General features: G+C 40.4%; 1 protein-coding gene across 1 annotated transcript in view; it reads right to left on the reverse strand.

Annotated features, from left to right (window-relative positions):
* CDCA2 (cell division cycle associated 2) overlaps positions 1-13,866 on the reverse strand; it is a 71,149-nt gene that overhangs the window by 31,468 nt on the left and 25,815 nt on the right. Inside the window, 3 exon segments of the mRNA XM_059695952.1 lie at positions 3,029-3,273; positions 4,285-4,369; positions 6,373-6,566. Of these exon segments, the coding sequence (XP_059551935.1) occupies positions 3,029-3,273; positions 4,285-4,369; positions 6,373-6,566 (524 nt within the window).

The raw sequence follows: 13,866 nt of genomic DNA on the forward strand, positions 1-13,866 counted from the left end.
TGCATTCCCACCAACAGTGCACGGCGGTTCTTTTTCCTCCACATCCTCTCCAGCACTTGTCCTTTGTACATTTGTTGATGATAACCATTCTGACAGGTGTGAGATGGTTTCTCATTGTCATTTTGATTTGCATCTCTCAGATGATTAGTGACTTTGAGCATGTTTTCATGTCTCTTGGCCTTCTGTATGTACTCTTTCAAAAAGTGTCTATGGAAGTCCTTTGCCAAGTTTTTGATTGGATTGTTTATCTTCCGTTTGTTAAGACGTATGAGTTTCCTATAAATTTTGGAGATTAGAACCTTACCGGATATAACATTGGCAAGTATATTTTCCCACGCAGTGGGCTTTCTTGTTGTTTTGTTGATGGTTTCTTTTGCTGTGCAGAAGCTTTTAATTTTGATGTAGTCCCATTTGTTTATTTTCTCCTTAGTTTATATTGCCCTAGGAGATATATTGGTAAAGCTATTGCTACAACGTATGTCTGGTATTTTGCTGCCAATGGATTGTGCTAAGATTTTTAGGGTTTCCCATCTTACATTTGAGTCCTTTATCCACTTTGAGTTTATTTTTGTGTATGGATCTAAGTTGGTGGTCTAGTTCCACTTTTTTGCATGTTATTCTTGAGCTTTGTTATTCAAAGCAGTTAAGTACTTGGATACATGTTGGATCTTTTCATGGCTTGCTTTTAAGTGTTATCTGATTTTTAGTCTACCTCTGCTCCACTAATAACGTGCCACTCTCTGGAGTGGCCATTGCCCTCTTGAATTACAAGGTGTTTCTACCCAGGTTGGTGGGAACACTGTTCCTGTCCCTGTGTGTGTGAGCTCCAGCCATTTGGGTAGTTCTTTCCTGGCCTCCAGCAGTTTTCTCACAGCATGTGTTGACTACCACTGAGCAGAAGACTCAAATGGGATCCTTTGCAGATCTCCAGAGCTCTCTATGCCACTCTCTCATCTCTGCTGCTTTGCCCTGTGAACTCCAGCTTCCTTCACTTTCCCAGGCCGCAACTCCATCTTCTCAAGTCATGAGACAGCCAGGTCCCAGTGAGGTAAACGCACCCTATGATGCTGCTTAGAAATTCAGCCCAGGCAGGAGCTGGGCTTCTCATAAGCTCATCTCCTTTGTTACTCCCCGCTCAGAGATTACCATCCTGTGCTGCCTGATGTTAAATTTCTGAGAGCCACTGTTCTGTGTATTGCCTCATTTTTTAGTTGTTTCTCATGGAAGTAAAATTAGGTCCCTCTATTCCTAGGTGAAAGCAAAATATATCAAGGTATTAATAGCAGGAGAAAGAATGAATGATGGTCCCAATATAAAAATAGGTAAGGAGCCCTGGCTGGTGTGGCTCAGTTGGTTGGAACATCACACCATGCACCAGAAGACTGCAGGTTCGATCCCTGGTCAGGCGTGAAAAGAAAGCAATGGATCAATGTATCTCTTACATCGATGTTTCTCTCTGTCTCTGTCCCTTCCTTCCTCTAAAAAAAAAAAAAAAATCAATCAAGTTAAAATAAATTTTTAAAAATAAAAACATAGGTAAGGAAGATTAATAGGCAGTTTTCAGAGAAAAAATTCAAAGGGCCTATACACATGTGAAAAAGGTTACAATCTCACTAATAAACTAAAAATTTCAAGTCAACTTTTTCTCCTATTAAGCTGTTTTAAATAAGAATAATTAATACTCAGGATTTACAAAGGTATGTATTTATCTTGCAGTGAATCCAAATTTGTACATACTTTCTGATGGAAATTTATAAATATTCATCAAAAAGTTCATAAACATTCATGTTTTTTAAAAAATATTTTTATTGGTTTCAGAGAGAAAGGGAGAGGGAGAGATAGAAACATGAATGAGAGATAATCATCAATTGGCTGCCTCCTGCACCTCCCACACTGGGGATCAAGCCCGCAACCCGGGCATGTGCCCTGACTGGGAATCAAACCATGAACTCCTGGTTCATAGGTTGACGCTCAGCCACTGAGCCATGCCAGCCGTGCAAACATTCATTTTCTTTAGTCCAGTAATTCCACCTGTAAATATTCATCTTAGGAGAAGAATAGTTTATCTTTAGAATATACCAATTCTAAGTCTGTTGCTCTTTCACATTTTAACACCTCTGAAATCTGAGTATAATAGTCCCCCTTGTCCACAGAGGGATTAGGTTCAAAGACCCCCACTGGATGCCTGAAACCGCAGGGTAATACTGAACACTACATATGCTATGTTAAAGTTTAATTTATAAATTAGGCATAGTGAGAGATTAACAATAACAACTAATAATATGACAGTTATAATAATACACTGCAATAAAAGTTATATAAATGTGGTCTCTCTCAAAATATCTTACTGTACTGTACTCACCCCTCTCTCTTCCCGTAATGATGTGAGATGATGCAATGCCTATGTGATGAGATGAAATGAGGTACTCAGAATGGCATGCAATTTAAACTTATGAATTGTTGAAATCTGGAATTTTCCATTTAACATTTCATACTGTAGTTGCCCATGGGTAATTGAAACCACAGTTTGGGGGTAGGGGACCACTGCACATCATACAGATGATGGTGTGTCACAGTTTAACTTTCAGCATTTTTTCTTAATGACACATAAAATATCATATAATCCATAGCACTTAGGTTCTATTAAATATGCAATGTACAATGAGTCACAGAAGTACAGTGGGGCCTTGACTTACGAGTGTCCCAACTAACGAGTTTTTTGAGATACCAGCTGTCTCTCCACTGATTTTTTGCATTGAGTTGATAGCGTAATTTGAGTTAACGAGCTCCTTAACGAGCCCCTTAACGAGCTCGGTCTCCAAACGAATTAAACTCGTAAGTCACGGCCCCACTGTACTGCCTTTAATAGGAGAAATCTGGTAATAACCTACCTAGAAAAATATATTAATTTTTACTATGACACATCATTTAGTCCATTTCATGATTCAAAGCATAATTACTGCTCATGCAAAATAGGTGAGGTGTGATAAAAATATAAACAACTTTGTTCCACATTTTTCACACTTACAAGATTTTCCCCCTTGTCATCAAAATTTGGTTGAGGCAACTGCGAGGGAACTGGTGATTGCTCAAGTGGCAAGGGACTGACAGTACTTAAATCCTTTTTACGAACAGGTGTTTCGCCTTTACGCAATGGAGTATTTGCTGGCAAAGATTCATCAAATACTTCAGGGCTTAGGTCCTCTCCAAAAGTAACTCTCTTCCTCTTCCTCATATTTATAGAGGCTGGTACCTTATAGTTTTCTTGACCTTCTATAAACAATAAATAGAAATGTATTAAAAAAGTAAGCTTATTTTCTTATCTAAAAGGTGTATCCTATAATCTTAGATTCTGTTATTCTTTGTATAACAATTTGTAGAGAAAAACTTCAAAATGAAAAAGATAAGCAGTATTTCTAATTAAATTACAGAAATAGATTTTTTTTTTTATTGCTTAAAGTATTACAAAGAGTATTACATATGTCTCCTTTTTTTCCCCCCCCGCCCTTGACAATCCCCTGGCCTCCCCTACCCCCCAGTGTCTTATGTCCATTAGTTATGCTTATATGCATGCATACAAGTCCTTCAGTTGAGCTCTTACCCACCCCCCTCCTGCCCTCCCACCCTCCCCGGCCTTCCTGTTGTAGTTTGACAGTCTGTTCGAGGCAGCTCTGCCTCTGTATCTATTTTTGTTCATAAGTTTATAATGGTCTTTATTATCCAGAAATGAGTGACATCATGTGGTATTTTTCCTTCATTGACTGGCTTATTTCACTTAGCATAATGCTCTCCAGTTCCATCCATGCTGTTGCAAATGGTAAGAGTTCCTTCTTTTTTACAGCAGCATAGTATTCCATCGTGTAGATGTACCAGTTTTCTAATCCATTCATCTACAGATGGGCACTTAGGCTGTTTCCAGATCTTAGCTATGGTGAATTGTGCTGCTATGAACATAGGGGTGCATATATCCTTTCTGACTGGTGTTTCTGGTTTTTTGGGATACAGAAATAGATTTTAAAGTAAATTTTGCATGAATATCTTAGAACTTTACAAAATTGGAATATCAAGTTTCACCATCATGCAAAAATGGATCGATGAAATGGATGGATCAATTCTTAGACCCTCCAAAGAGATTCCATCTCTCCCAACTGTCCTTCAGTTCCATATAATTTCAGAAGCATCAAGGCGCATTAGCAGGTCCTTCATAATACCATACCTTCTATCAGATTTTTTATAACAAGACAATGATATCCTTGGGCTTCAAAATAAACATAAATTTCTTACCTGCTTTTTGTTCTTTGCAACAGTTTCCAAGAGTTGAGATTAAGTTTGGATGAGTCCCATTATCACAGAGGTTGTCACAGTGTTCCTAAACAAAATGAACATCAGTGAGTTTTACATAAACATGCACAGTCACTCAGAATAGCAACTGAATTTTTTGCTGTCAGGAGTAGAAACTATAGTATTGCAGACCACCTTTATTTTCATAATTGTTCTGGCTAAACCATCATAATATTAGCCACAAAGAAAAAATAGGTTGCCTAGATATAACTTTAGTAAATAGTATTTTAGGCCAAAATCAAAGAATGGAAATCTGTAACTTGGGCTAAATTCATTCCTTCATTTTTGATCTGGCAAGCGAAGTTAAGCAAACTGTGAGTGGCCAGATTTGACAGTGTACTACACATGGTATCAGATGAGGCAGACTTAATGGCCTGAGGTATAAGAATTGCACTAAAACAGGAAAAGAAGGAATGGTAAGTGATATACTAGGGTACTCTGTCTTTTAAAGATGGGAACCACACCTTCTGTAAGTGTATAAATCTCCTATCTGCATTAGTATCTTCTTGAGTTAGAAATAAGGAAAAAGGACAGTATTTGTCCCAATGTGCTTTTCCAAAGGAAGATTATAGAGCAGGCAAGTGGGTGAGGACGGGACAGTATGAACGCTGAAGAACAAGATGGGACAAGTCTAAGCACAAGGAGGCCCTGGAGCAGAGCAGGAGAGCCAGAGCTGGGGGGCTGGGTAATTGTCATCCAAATCACCATCTGCTTGTCCAGTCTCACCCAAACCCGACCAGCCCTTGTTCTCTGCAACTAGTCTTTTTCTCCAGCACACCCATTCCAACAGCAGCACCACCTCTAAAAAACTATCCTGCCCCAAACAAGCCTCCTTGACCAACTGTGTCCTAAGTCATTTCATTTTCCTAACCAGGAAAATGCCCAGATCAATATTTGTGAATTAAGGGAACTCATAAAACGAAGTTCATGTTAACTTTTAGACTTACTTTTAATTAAAATCATAAAAGTTAGCAAAAAACTTCAACTGTAGAAACCTCCCAATTTTGGGCAGCTTGATGTTTGCTATGTAACACTGTTAACCAATAAAAGTTATACAATCAATTAAGATAGTTAAGTCTCTTTGATAATACAAAATATGAATGAGCAGTGCTATTACAGAGGCCTAAATCAGCTCTTAACCAGGAAAATTGTTAAAACATTTTAAATGATCATTGAACATCTATCCATGTAGATAGAAGGTAATCTAGTTCATTATAGCTGTAGAAACAGTTTGTAGACATAATTATTGTATGTTAAAATGCCTACAGGTTGGAAAAACACAAAACTGTACCTCTCATTTGCCAGGCACTGGTGCTAATTTTACATTATTATCCCACTTAATGCTCAGTTTATCCTGTAAGGTAGTTTCTAGTATTATCCTTTTTATAGATAAAACACCTGAGTACAAAAAGGCTAAGTAATGTACCCAGCTCTGAAACCCCCGAGTCTGGATTTGACAGGAGACACTTTGACTCCAGACCAATCCTCTTATCCTCTCACAGCATGGACAGTCCATCATGGATGCCAACATCACGTTCGTCTGGGTTCATTTAACCTCAAGCCTCAGTTTATGTAAAATGGGGCTAAAACCTTTCTTAGAGGACTGAGGTTACATGTACATGATACATGCCAGAAGTCGAGAAAGTACTCAATAAATGCCAGCTAGTTCCCTTCAACCTATTCTTTTCTCGTGCATACTGGGCTGAGAAAGGTGCATGCCTGTAAAAGAGGTATCTCTAAGACCAAATAGTTTGGATGGAAATAATAAACTCCCACATTAAGAACTATGAAACTCTTATAAAATACAGTCTACCTATATTAAATTCTATATGCTATATTCCATATGAGTCCATTTAAGAAAGAACAAAAACAAATAAACTGCCCAGTGCTATAAGTGATTAAAAGGAGGGGGGTAAACAGGGCAAGACCTTTCCTTTTCAACCAGTATGACAGTTAGCATTTCAGAGGTATTGCTTTGACCTAAATGACTTTTCACTCCATTTGCTTTAGGAAATGCAGCTTCACACTCACCTGCAGGCTTTCTACACACAGCTTCACAGGTTTCTTCAGCACAGAACGGAGTGCAGAGGTCTCGGAGGGCGGGATGTCCCTCTCGCACAGCGGAGTAACCAGTGGCCCCACTTCGGGAGCTGTGCCTGTTAATTTGTCAAGTGGAACAGCATCACCTGATCCTTTGTCCTCTACTCGGTCAGCAACCTTGATTCCTTCAAAGGAAACATGTAAGCATGAGAGGTGGAAGACACCTGGATCCTTTTTGTTCTACACCAAAAACATGCATTTTGCATGCTATGAAAAAATTTAACCCCAACTGATCCTGCTTAGGGATTGATATCTGGGATATCATTTGAAAACAGAAAAAGAAGACAGAGAAGTGGCACTAGTCACAGCTTTTAATTCCAACCTAACTACTGAGGGTAAAGGTAATAAGGAGTTTTGGCTCCCATGGAAATCTAAGCAGGTATCCACGAACCAGCTATTAACTGTTAGTGCCTGTACTCGTGACACCTATGTCCTGTACCATAAAACTAACCTGAGCTAAGCCATGAATAATAGACAATTTTACTGCTGGAGCCAGAGGCATTTCAGCATGTAAGTCTGGTAGGAGGGAGAGGACGGAATGCTGAGGAGAAAGGTTATAAAGTAAAAACAACTAACATACTATGTGTGCCCTCAAACAAACCAAAGCTCCCCACTGCGAATTCTTTCTCACAAGAAAGCACTGCCTTATGATCAACATTTAACAAATATGTATTATGCATTTCTGATAGGACAGACACTCTAGAGGCAGTGAAGAACAAAACATACAATACCCTCATACCTTCTTCAAAGGACAAATGGACAAAAATAAAATACAGTAACAGAGGGGTGGAAGGAAGCAGGTAGCCATGCCTATAAAGTGTAACATGAGGGATCCCTGTGATTAATCTGTTTTATATACTGACTATAGTATGGTCATGAGCCTACACATGATAAAATTACATGGAACTGAATATACATACAAAGGAATGCATGTAAAACTGGTAAAATCTGAAAAAAAAAATCAGTGAATTGTATCAGTGTCAATTTCTTGTTGTGCCATTGCATCACAGCTATGTAGATGTGCTGGGGGGAGGGGGGGGTAAAGGAAAGGTATACTGTATATCTTTAGATTATTTCTTGTAAGTGCATGTGAATCTATAGTTACCTCGAAGGAAAAAGTTAAAGAGTATATATAATAAGTAGTAACGCATGCATTAAGGAAAATAATGTTGAGATATGGGATAGGGTGTGATAAGGTGGGAGGAGGGTGTTGCTGTTTTGGGGTGTACAGGGACAGCTTCCTGGGCAGGCATGTGAATAAAGTGAAAGTGAGCCCTGCACAGACCTAGGGAGAAGCATCACATGCTCAAAGCCAAGTGCAAAGACCTGAGATAGGAATGTATTTGGCACATTACAGGGAGGGGCAAGCCCAGTATGACTGGAACAGAGTGAACAAGAAGAGCTAAGAAATAAGCTCAGAGCGAAGGGACTAGGTCAGGTTAGTTCTGATAGAAAGGATACTAGAAACTATTCTAAGTATGTTGGGAAGCCAATTAAAGATTTTAAGAAATGGGAATGACATAGTGTGGCTTGCATTTTAAAAGGAGCACCCTGGCTACTGTGTAGAAGACTCTAAGAAAAGGTTGGGACGATGATAGAAATAGGGAAATTAAGATTTCTAGGCAAGAGGAGATGGTAGCTTGATATGAAATGATAGCAGTTAGGAGGTGAGAAGTGGCTAGACATTACAAATATGCTGAAGGTCAAACAGCATTTGTTAGTGGGGCTGGAAGTTGAACTTGAAAAAGGGAAATGTCAAAGTTTTTGGCATAAGCAATTGGGTGAATGGTAGTATCGTTTACTGAGATGAAGAAAATAGAGATGAGCAGGCTGGAGGAAGAAAAAACAATCAAGACCTATTAAGTACATTAAGTCTGAGATGTTTATTAGGCATCCATGTGGAGATCAGGCAAGGCAGTTGGGCACTTTAGTGTTCTGGAAAGAGGCCAAGGACAGATAGTTAAATTTTGAAGAAGCACCCTAAATGTATTTAATGTTATGAGAATGTCTGCAATCACCTAAGGAGTGAGTTTAGAGAGCAAAAAAAAATCCAAGCATTGGCATTTAAATGAAAGAGGAGAAACAAGAAAAATACATAAAGAAATGATCCGCGATATAGTGGAAGACACGAGAGGATGATGTCTTAATGCCCAATGAAGGAACCACTTCTCACGGGAGGGCAGGCCAGCTCTGCCTGTAATGCCTGTGAGACCTCAAGGAGAGGAGTATATTGAGAATGACATCTGGGATAGCAATGAGAAGGCTACTGGTTACAAAGGACTGTTTGGAGCTGGATCAATAAAGAATGGGATGAGGAGCTTTGGGTTGGTGAACAGTGGAGACTGAGAAAGAGTGGAGCACTTGGGGAGGTCATGGAAGCTCCGAGCCCTTCTACGTATGCTGTTCCTGACTTATATCCTTTTATAATAACCTGGTGATCTAAAACCAAATTTTTATGAAATAAAGAAAATGGAATTAAACTGGAGGGAAAAACCCAATTAGTCATGAGTGAAAAAACAACAGAGGACATCATTGTCACAGGAGCAAAAGGAAGGGAATGTTAACCACAGAGTCACTGTTGAAGGCTCCAGAGGCACTGTGCTAGAAGCTGATCAGTAGGAAGACAGGCATATTCTTCCGATAGAGCTTATACAGCAACATGAATAAGGAGATTCCTAAACTTAAATGGTTTGGATGTTTCTTGTGTCAACAATATCAAGAAGTTAAATGTCTCAGTGGGCAGATACTAATTCACTACATTTTTAAAAATCTATTGCTGGGGTCCAACCTCAGCAGGTCCAGGGGTCCCCAAAGGTGTGGACGGAGTCGGCGAAGAAGGAATGTCACGGAGACAGCGTTCAGTTGATCAGCAGCCTTGCCAGGATCTCTAGCCACAATCTCCAGCCAAGTTCTGGTTAGGATCTCCAGCCAGGTTCTGTGTCCATGTTCTCTTGCTAGGTTCTCCAGCCAGGTTCAGTCACCAGGTTCTAGTCAGGTTCTCTTGCCATGTTCTATCCAGGTTCTATAGCCAGGTTCTGTCTCTAGGTTCTTCAGCCAGGTTCTCTCTCTAGGTTCTGTTGCCAGTTTCTGTCCAGGATCTTTTGCCATATTCTCTCGCTAAGTTCTGTCTCTAGGTTCTGTCTCCAGTTTCTGTCCAGGATCTTTTGCCATGTTCTCTCCAGCGAAGTTCTTCTGTCTCTAGGTTCTGTGTAGGTTCTGTGTCTAGGTTCTGTCTAGGTTCTGTGTGTTGTTGTCTTGTTACATCTGTATTTATACCAGTTGATTCCAATCCTATCAATCTCTATTCCAAAGGTTAGGGCGTTTCTTATCTCCATTCCAGGGAGTAAAGATTATGTAGCTTAAGCATGATTGTTCATAGTTAAAGTGATTAATTACCCGCCAGGCACTTAGTTAAGGGGTTTTATTCCCTCCCTAACTTCAGGGGAAAATCCCTACCTGGGGAAACAACCTTTCTCAGAGAGGTGACCTTGGTTAAAACACATAGTGCCAAGAAGGTGAGCAAACATATTAAGAACAGTATGCCATATATGCCAGGTCCCTTGAAACAGCAAGGATGGACCGGCTCCCAACAATCTATCATTTTATCTTTATCTGTGGATACTACATAGACCATTAATTCAAATACTAGAGGCCCAGTGCACAAAATTCATGCAGTGTTAGGGTCCCTAGCAGCTGCCGGCCAGGTACCCTCCTTCTCCCCCCACCCCCTCCCGCCACCTGCCACCACTGGGGCCTCCCTCCCTTCCCCCAGCCAGCCCCACCCCCTGGTCGAACTCCCGGATGAACTCCCAGTCAAGGGGATAATTTGCATACTACGCTCTTATTATATAGGATTGCTTCACCCATGGACTGGTGAGTATCACTGGCATGTTATGCAAAAAAAATAAAAAATAGTTTCTGAATAAACAACTCCACATGAAGATATTATTATTTAGGACTAAGTAAATCATTGGCTCTGAACACTTAACTGGAAGTGCTAAAACACCATATCATTGTAATGGGTCTTACCAAAGCCAGTGGCCAGAGGGTAAAAATAGATTAAGGGTCAAAGCACATCAAAAAGAAAGGCATTTATGAGCTACCCAGCTCTTCCACTCAGGAGCTAGATTGTGAAACTGACACTTGTTCATATAGTTCTGATTTGCTCAACTGGATGAATCCTGAGGTCTCACAACTTTATCATTCTTCCTATTTTTACATGGCTTCCTGGCTTTTATGTTGCCAATATATGTGACTCTGACTGATGTCTTCAGATGTATTAGAAGCTGACATCTTCTAACCAATGCTGCAACCAAATGAATGGTTTTACCCCCAAAATACTGTAAGGTGCATCTGTCTCATCACCCCTCATTTTCCTTTGTTATAGCTTCTTGCTGCACTACAGTCACAATGTAGAATTGCCTCTTGTCTACAGAAAGCAGTGAGGCTGCTTTCATTTGCTTTGCACTTTATAAAAACCTCCCTTTGCCTTGGATTCTGGCATTTGGTTGAATGTAGTCAGAAGATAATCTGCACACAGTGGTCCTTCATCTGTCCACACCAAAGATTGAGGCATTCTTGGTCAAGGAGCTGATTACGGAACCAAAAAGCCACTTCTTTTTTTTTTTAAAACAAAATTTTTATTGATTTTTTAGAGAGAGAGAAACATTACTTTGTTGTTCCACTTATGTATGCATTCATTGGCTGTTTCTTGTATGTACCCTGACCCGTCCAACCCACTACCTTGATGTATTGGGACCACACTCTAACCAACTGAGCTATCTGCTGGCCAGGGTCTTTTTTTCTAGCCCCAGTGTGCTTTGTGAAAATCAAACTGATAGACGACTGGTCAACTCCTTTTATGGAAAATGGCCTGTGATTTAACTTGCCCAGGTATATCTGTGAGGAACAGAGTAGGCAGGCTGGATTTCTGGCTAGAGGGGTAAAAAGGACAAGGTAAAAAGGGCAAGGGAGATAATGGAGGTATCTTGAGGGCTCTCTCCTTTTCAAGCTCTCCCTGAACTAAGTATATTTTAACTCACTTTACAAGATCTCTTTACTCTTCCTAAAGCTGTATTGTCTGAAATATAATAACCTCTTGGGTGCCACCAAATAACCAGTTTAAAACACTGCCATCAGCAGTAAGCTCTTTTAATCGAGGCCCCACATCTGTGGTTGATTTCTTTCTCTGTCTTGTATAGTATTTCTGTTTAGGGCCTAGTGAGGTGTTAAAATGGGCTATGTTGGCTCCTGTTGTACAGGAAGATATTTGGTATGATGATGGTTTTTAATGACCACCCACACCTCTTACATTTTATCCTAAGACAAAGTCCTATGAGAGTAAAGCAAGAATATTGGTATGAAATGCTGAAGGCAACAGCATCTAATTTCACCAAGTTAACAAGCACATATAACCCAGCTCTATGTCTCACCCATCCATCATATGATTAAAATTAAGAAGTCAGAGCAGATGTGTGCTATAAAAAATGCTAAAGAAAGTTCTTTTTCAGGCTGAAGGGAAACAGTATCAGAAGGAAACTTAGAAGTTCAGGAAGGAATGAAGAGTACCAGAAATTGTGTCCAGGTGGCTAACTATAAAAGACTATTTCCCCCCCTCAAATACACGATTGCTTGAAGGAAAAAAAATATCTTGTGGGGTTTAAAATGAATAGAAATGTAATACAAATGACATCAATAGTGTAAAGAACCATAAAAAAACATGAGCAGGTACACAGAAAATAGATCTATGCAGTGTGCAAAATTTCTACATTTTACATCAAATTGTATAGTAACTCCAAGGATGTTGTGGAAAGTTAAGGATGTATGTCGCAATCCCTAGAGTAAAGTTTTAAAAAAGGTGCAATAAAGTATAGTTTAAAAGGTAACAAGAGGAGATTTCAACATGGTGGCCGGCATGACCTAAGTGAGGGAGAGTGTGAGTAAGGGTGAGTGTGCCGGTGTGTGCTCGCGTGCGTGGGTGGGTGGGTGTGGTTGTGGGTGAGCTCGCAGGGAGTCTCAAGGGCGGCCTGTTTGGGCTCTACTTCAAGGAGCCCCTGCTACCATCACAGCCACTCCCAGACGCGTGGAGACCATGCCACCTTGAAGGGTTTCCAAGGTTCTCCTTGAAAGGCGGCTGCGGGAAACAGCGCCAGCTAGGAGCCCAGTCCGGCCCCCACCCAGGCGGAACCCACGTACCCCACCCCAGATACTACCCAGACTAAGCGGACAGTGGCAAGGGCAAGGCCCAGCGCGCCTTCAGAGGAAACCTACAGCACCCCATGCACTACCACCACAAGAAGCCTCTAATATTGCCACAGCCACTCCCTGGGCACAGCTCCAGCTTGGAGAGAGCTCCATCTTGAAGGGTTTCCAAAGTCCCCCTTGTGAGGCTGCGGGAAGCGGCAGTGGCTAGGCGCCAAGGATCGCCACCACCCATACTGCGCACAAAGACCACTTGGGGGTGTACCAAGAAAGCATAAAAAATGCGGAGACAAAGAAACAGGACAAAATTGTCAATGGAAGATATAGAGTTCAGAACCACACTTTTAAGGTCTCTCAAGAACTGTATAGAAGCTGCCGATAAACTTAATGAGATCTACAAGAAATCTAATGAGACCCTCGATGTTATGATAAAGAACCAACTAGAAATTAAGCATACACTGACTGAAATAAAGAACACTATACAGACTCCTAACAGCAGACCAGAGGAGTGCAAGAATCAAGTCAAAGATTTGAAATGCGAAGAAGCAAAAAACACCCAACTGGAAAAGCAAAATGAAAACAGAATCCGAAAATACGAAGATAGTGTAAGGAGCCTCTGGGACAGCTTCAAGTGTACCAACATCAGAATTATAGGGGTGCCAGAAGATGAGAGAGAGCAAGATATTGAAAACCTATTTGAAGAAATAATGACAGAAAACTTACTCTACTTGGTGAAAGAAATAGACTTATAAGTCCAGGAAGCGCAGAGAACCCCAAACAAAAGGAATCCAAAGAGGACCACACCAAGACACATCATAATTAAAATGCCAAGAGCAAAAGACAAAGAGAAAATCTTAAAAGCAGCAAGAGAAAGACAGTCGTTACCTACAAGGGAGTACCCATACGACTGTCAGCTGATTTCTCAACAGAAACTTTGCAGGCCAGAAGGGAGTGGCAAGAAATATTCAAAGTGATGAATGCCAAGAACCTACAACCAAGATTACTTTATCCAGCAAAGCTATCATTCAGAATTGAAGGTCAGATAAAGAGCTTCACAGATAAGGTAAAGCTAAAGGAGTTCATCACCACCAAACCAGTATTATATGAAATGCTGAAAGGTATCCTTTAAGAAGAGGAAGAAGAAGAAAAAGGTAAAGATAAAAATTATGAACAACAAATATGCATCTATCAACAAGTGAATCTAAGAATCAAGTGAATAAATAA

Source organism: Myotis daubentonii, chromosome 5 (genome assembly GCF_963259705.1).
Source record: "Myotis daubentonii chromosome 5, mMyoDau2.1, whole genome shotgun sequence".
NCBI lineage: Eukaryota > Metazoa > Chordata > Mammalia > Chiroptera > Vespertilionidae > Myotis > Myotis daubentonii.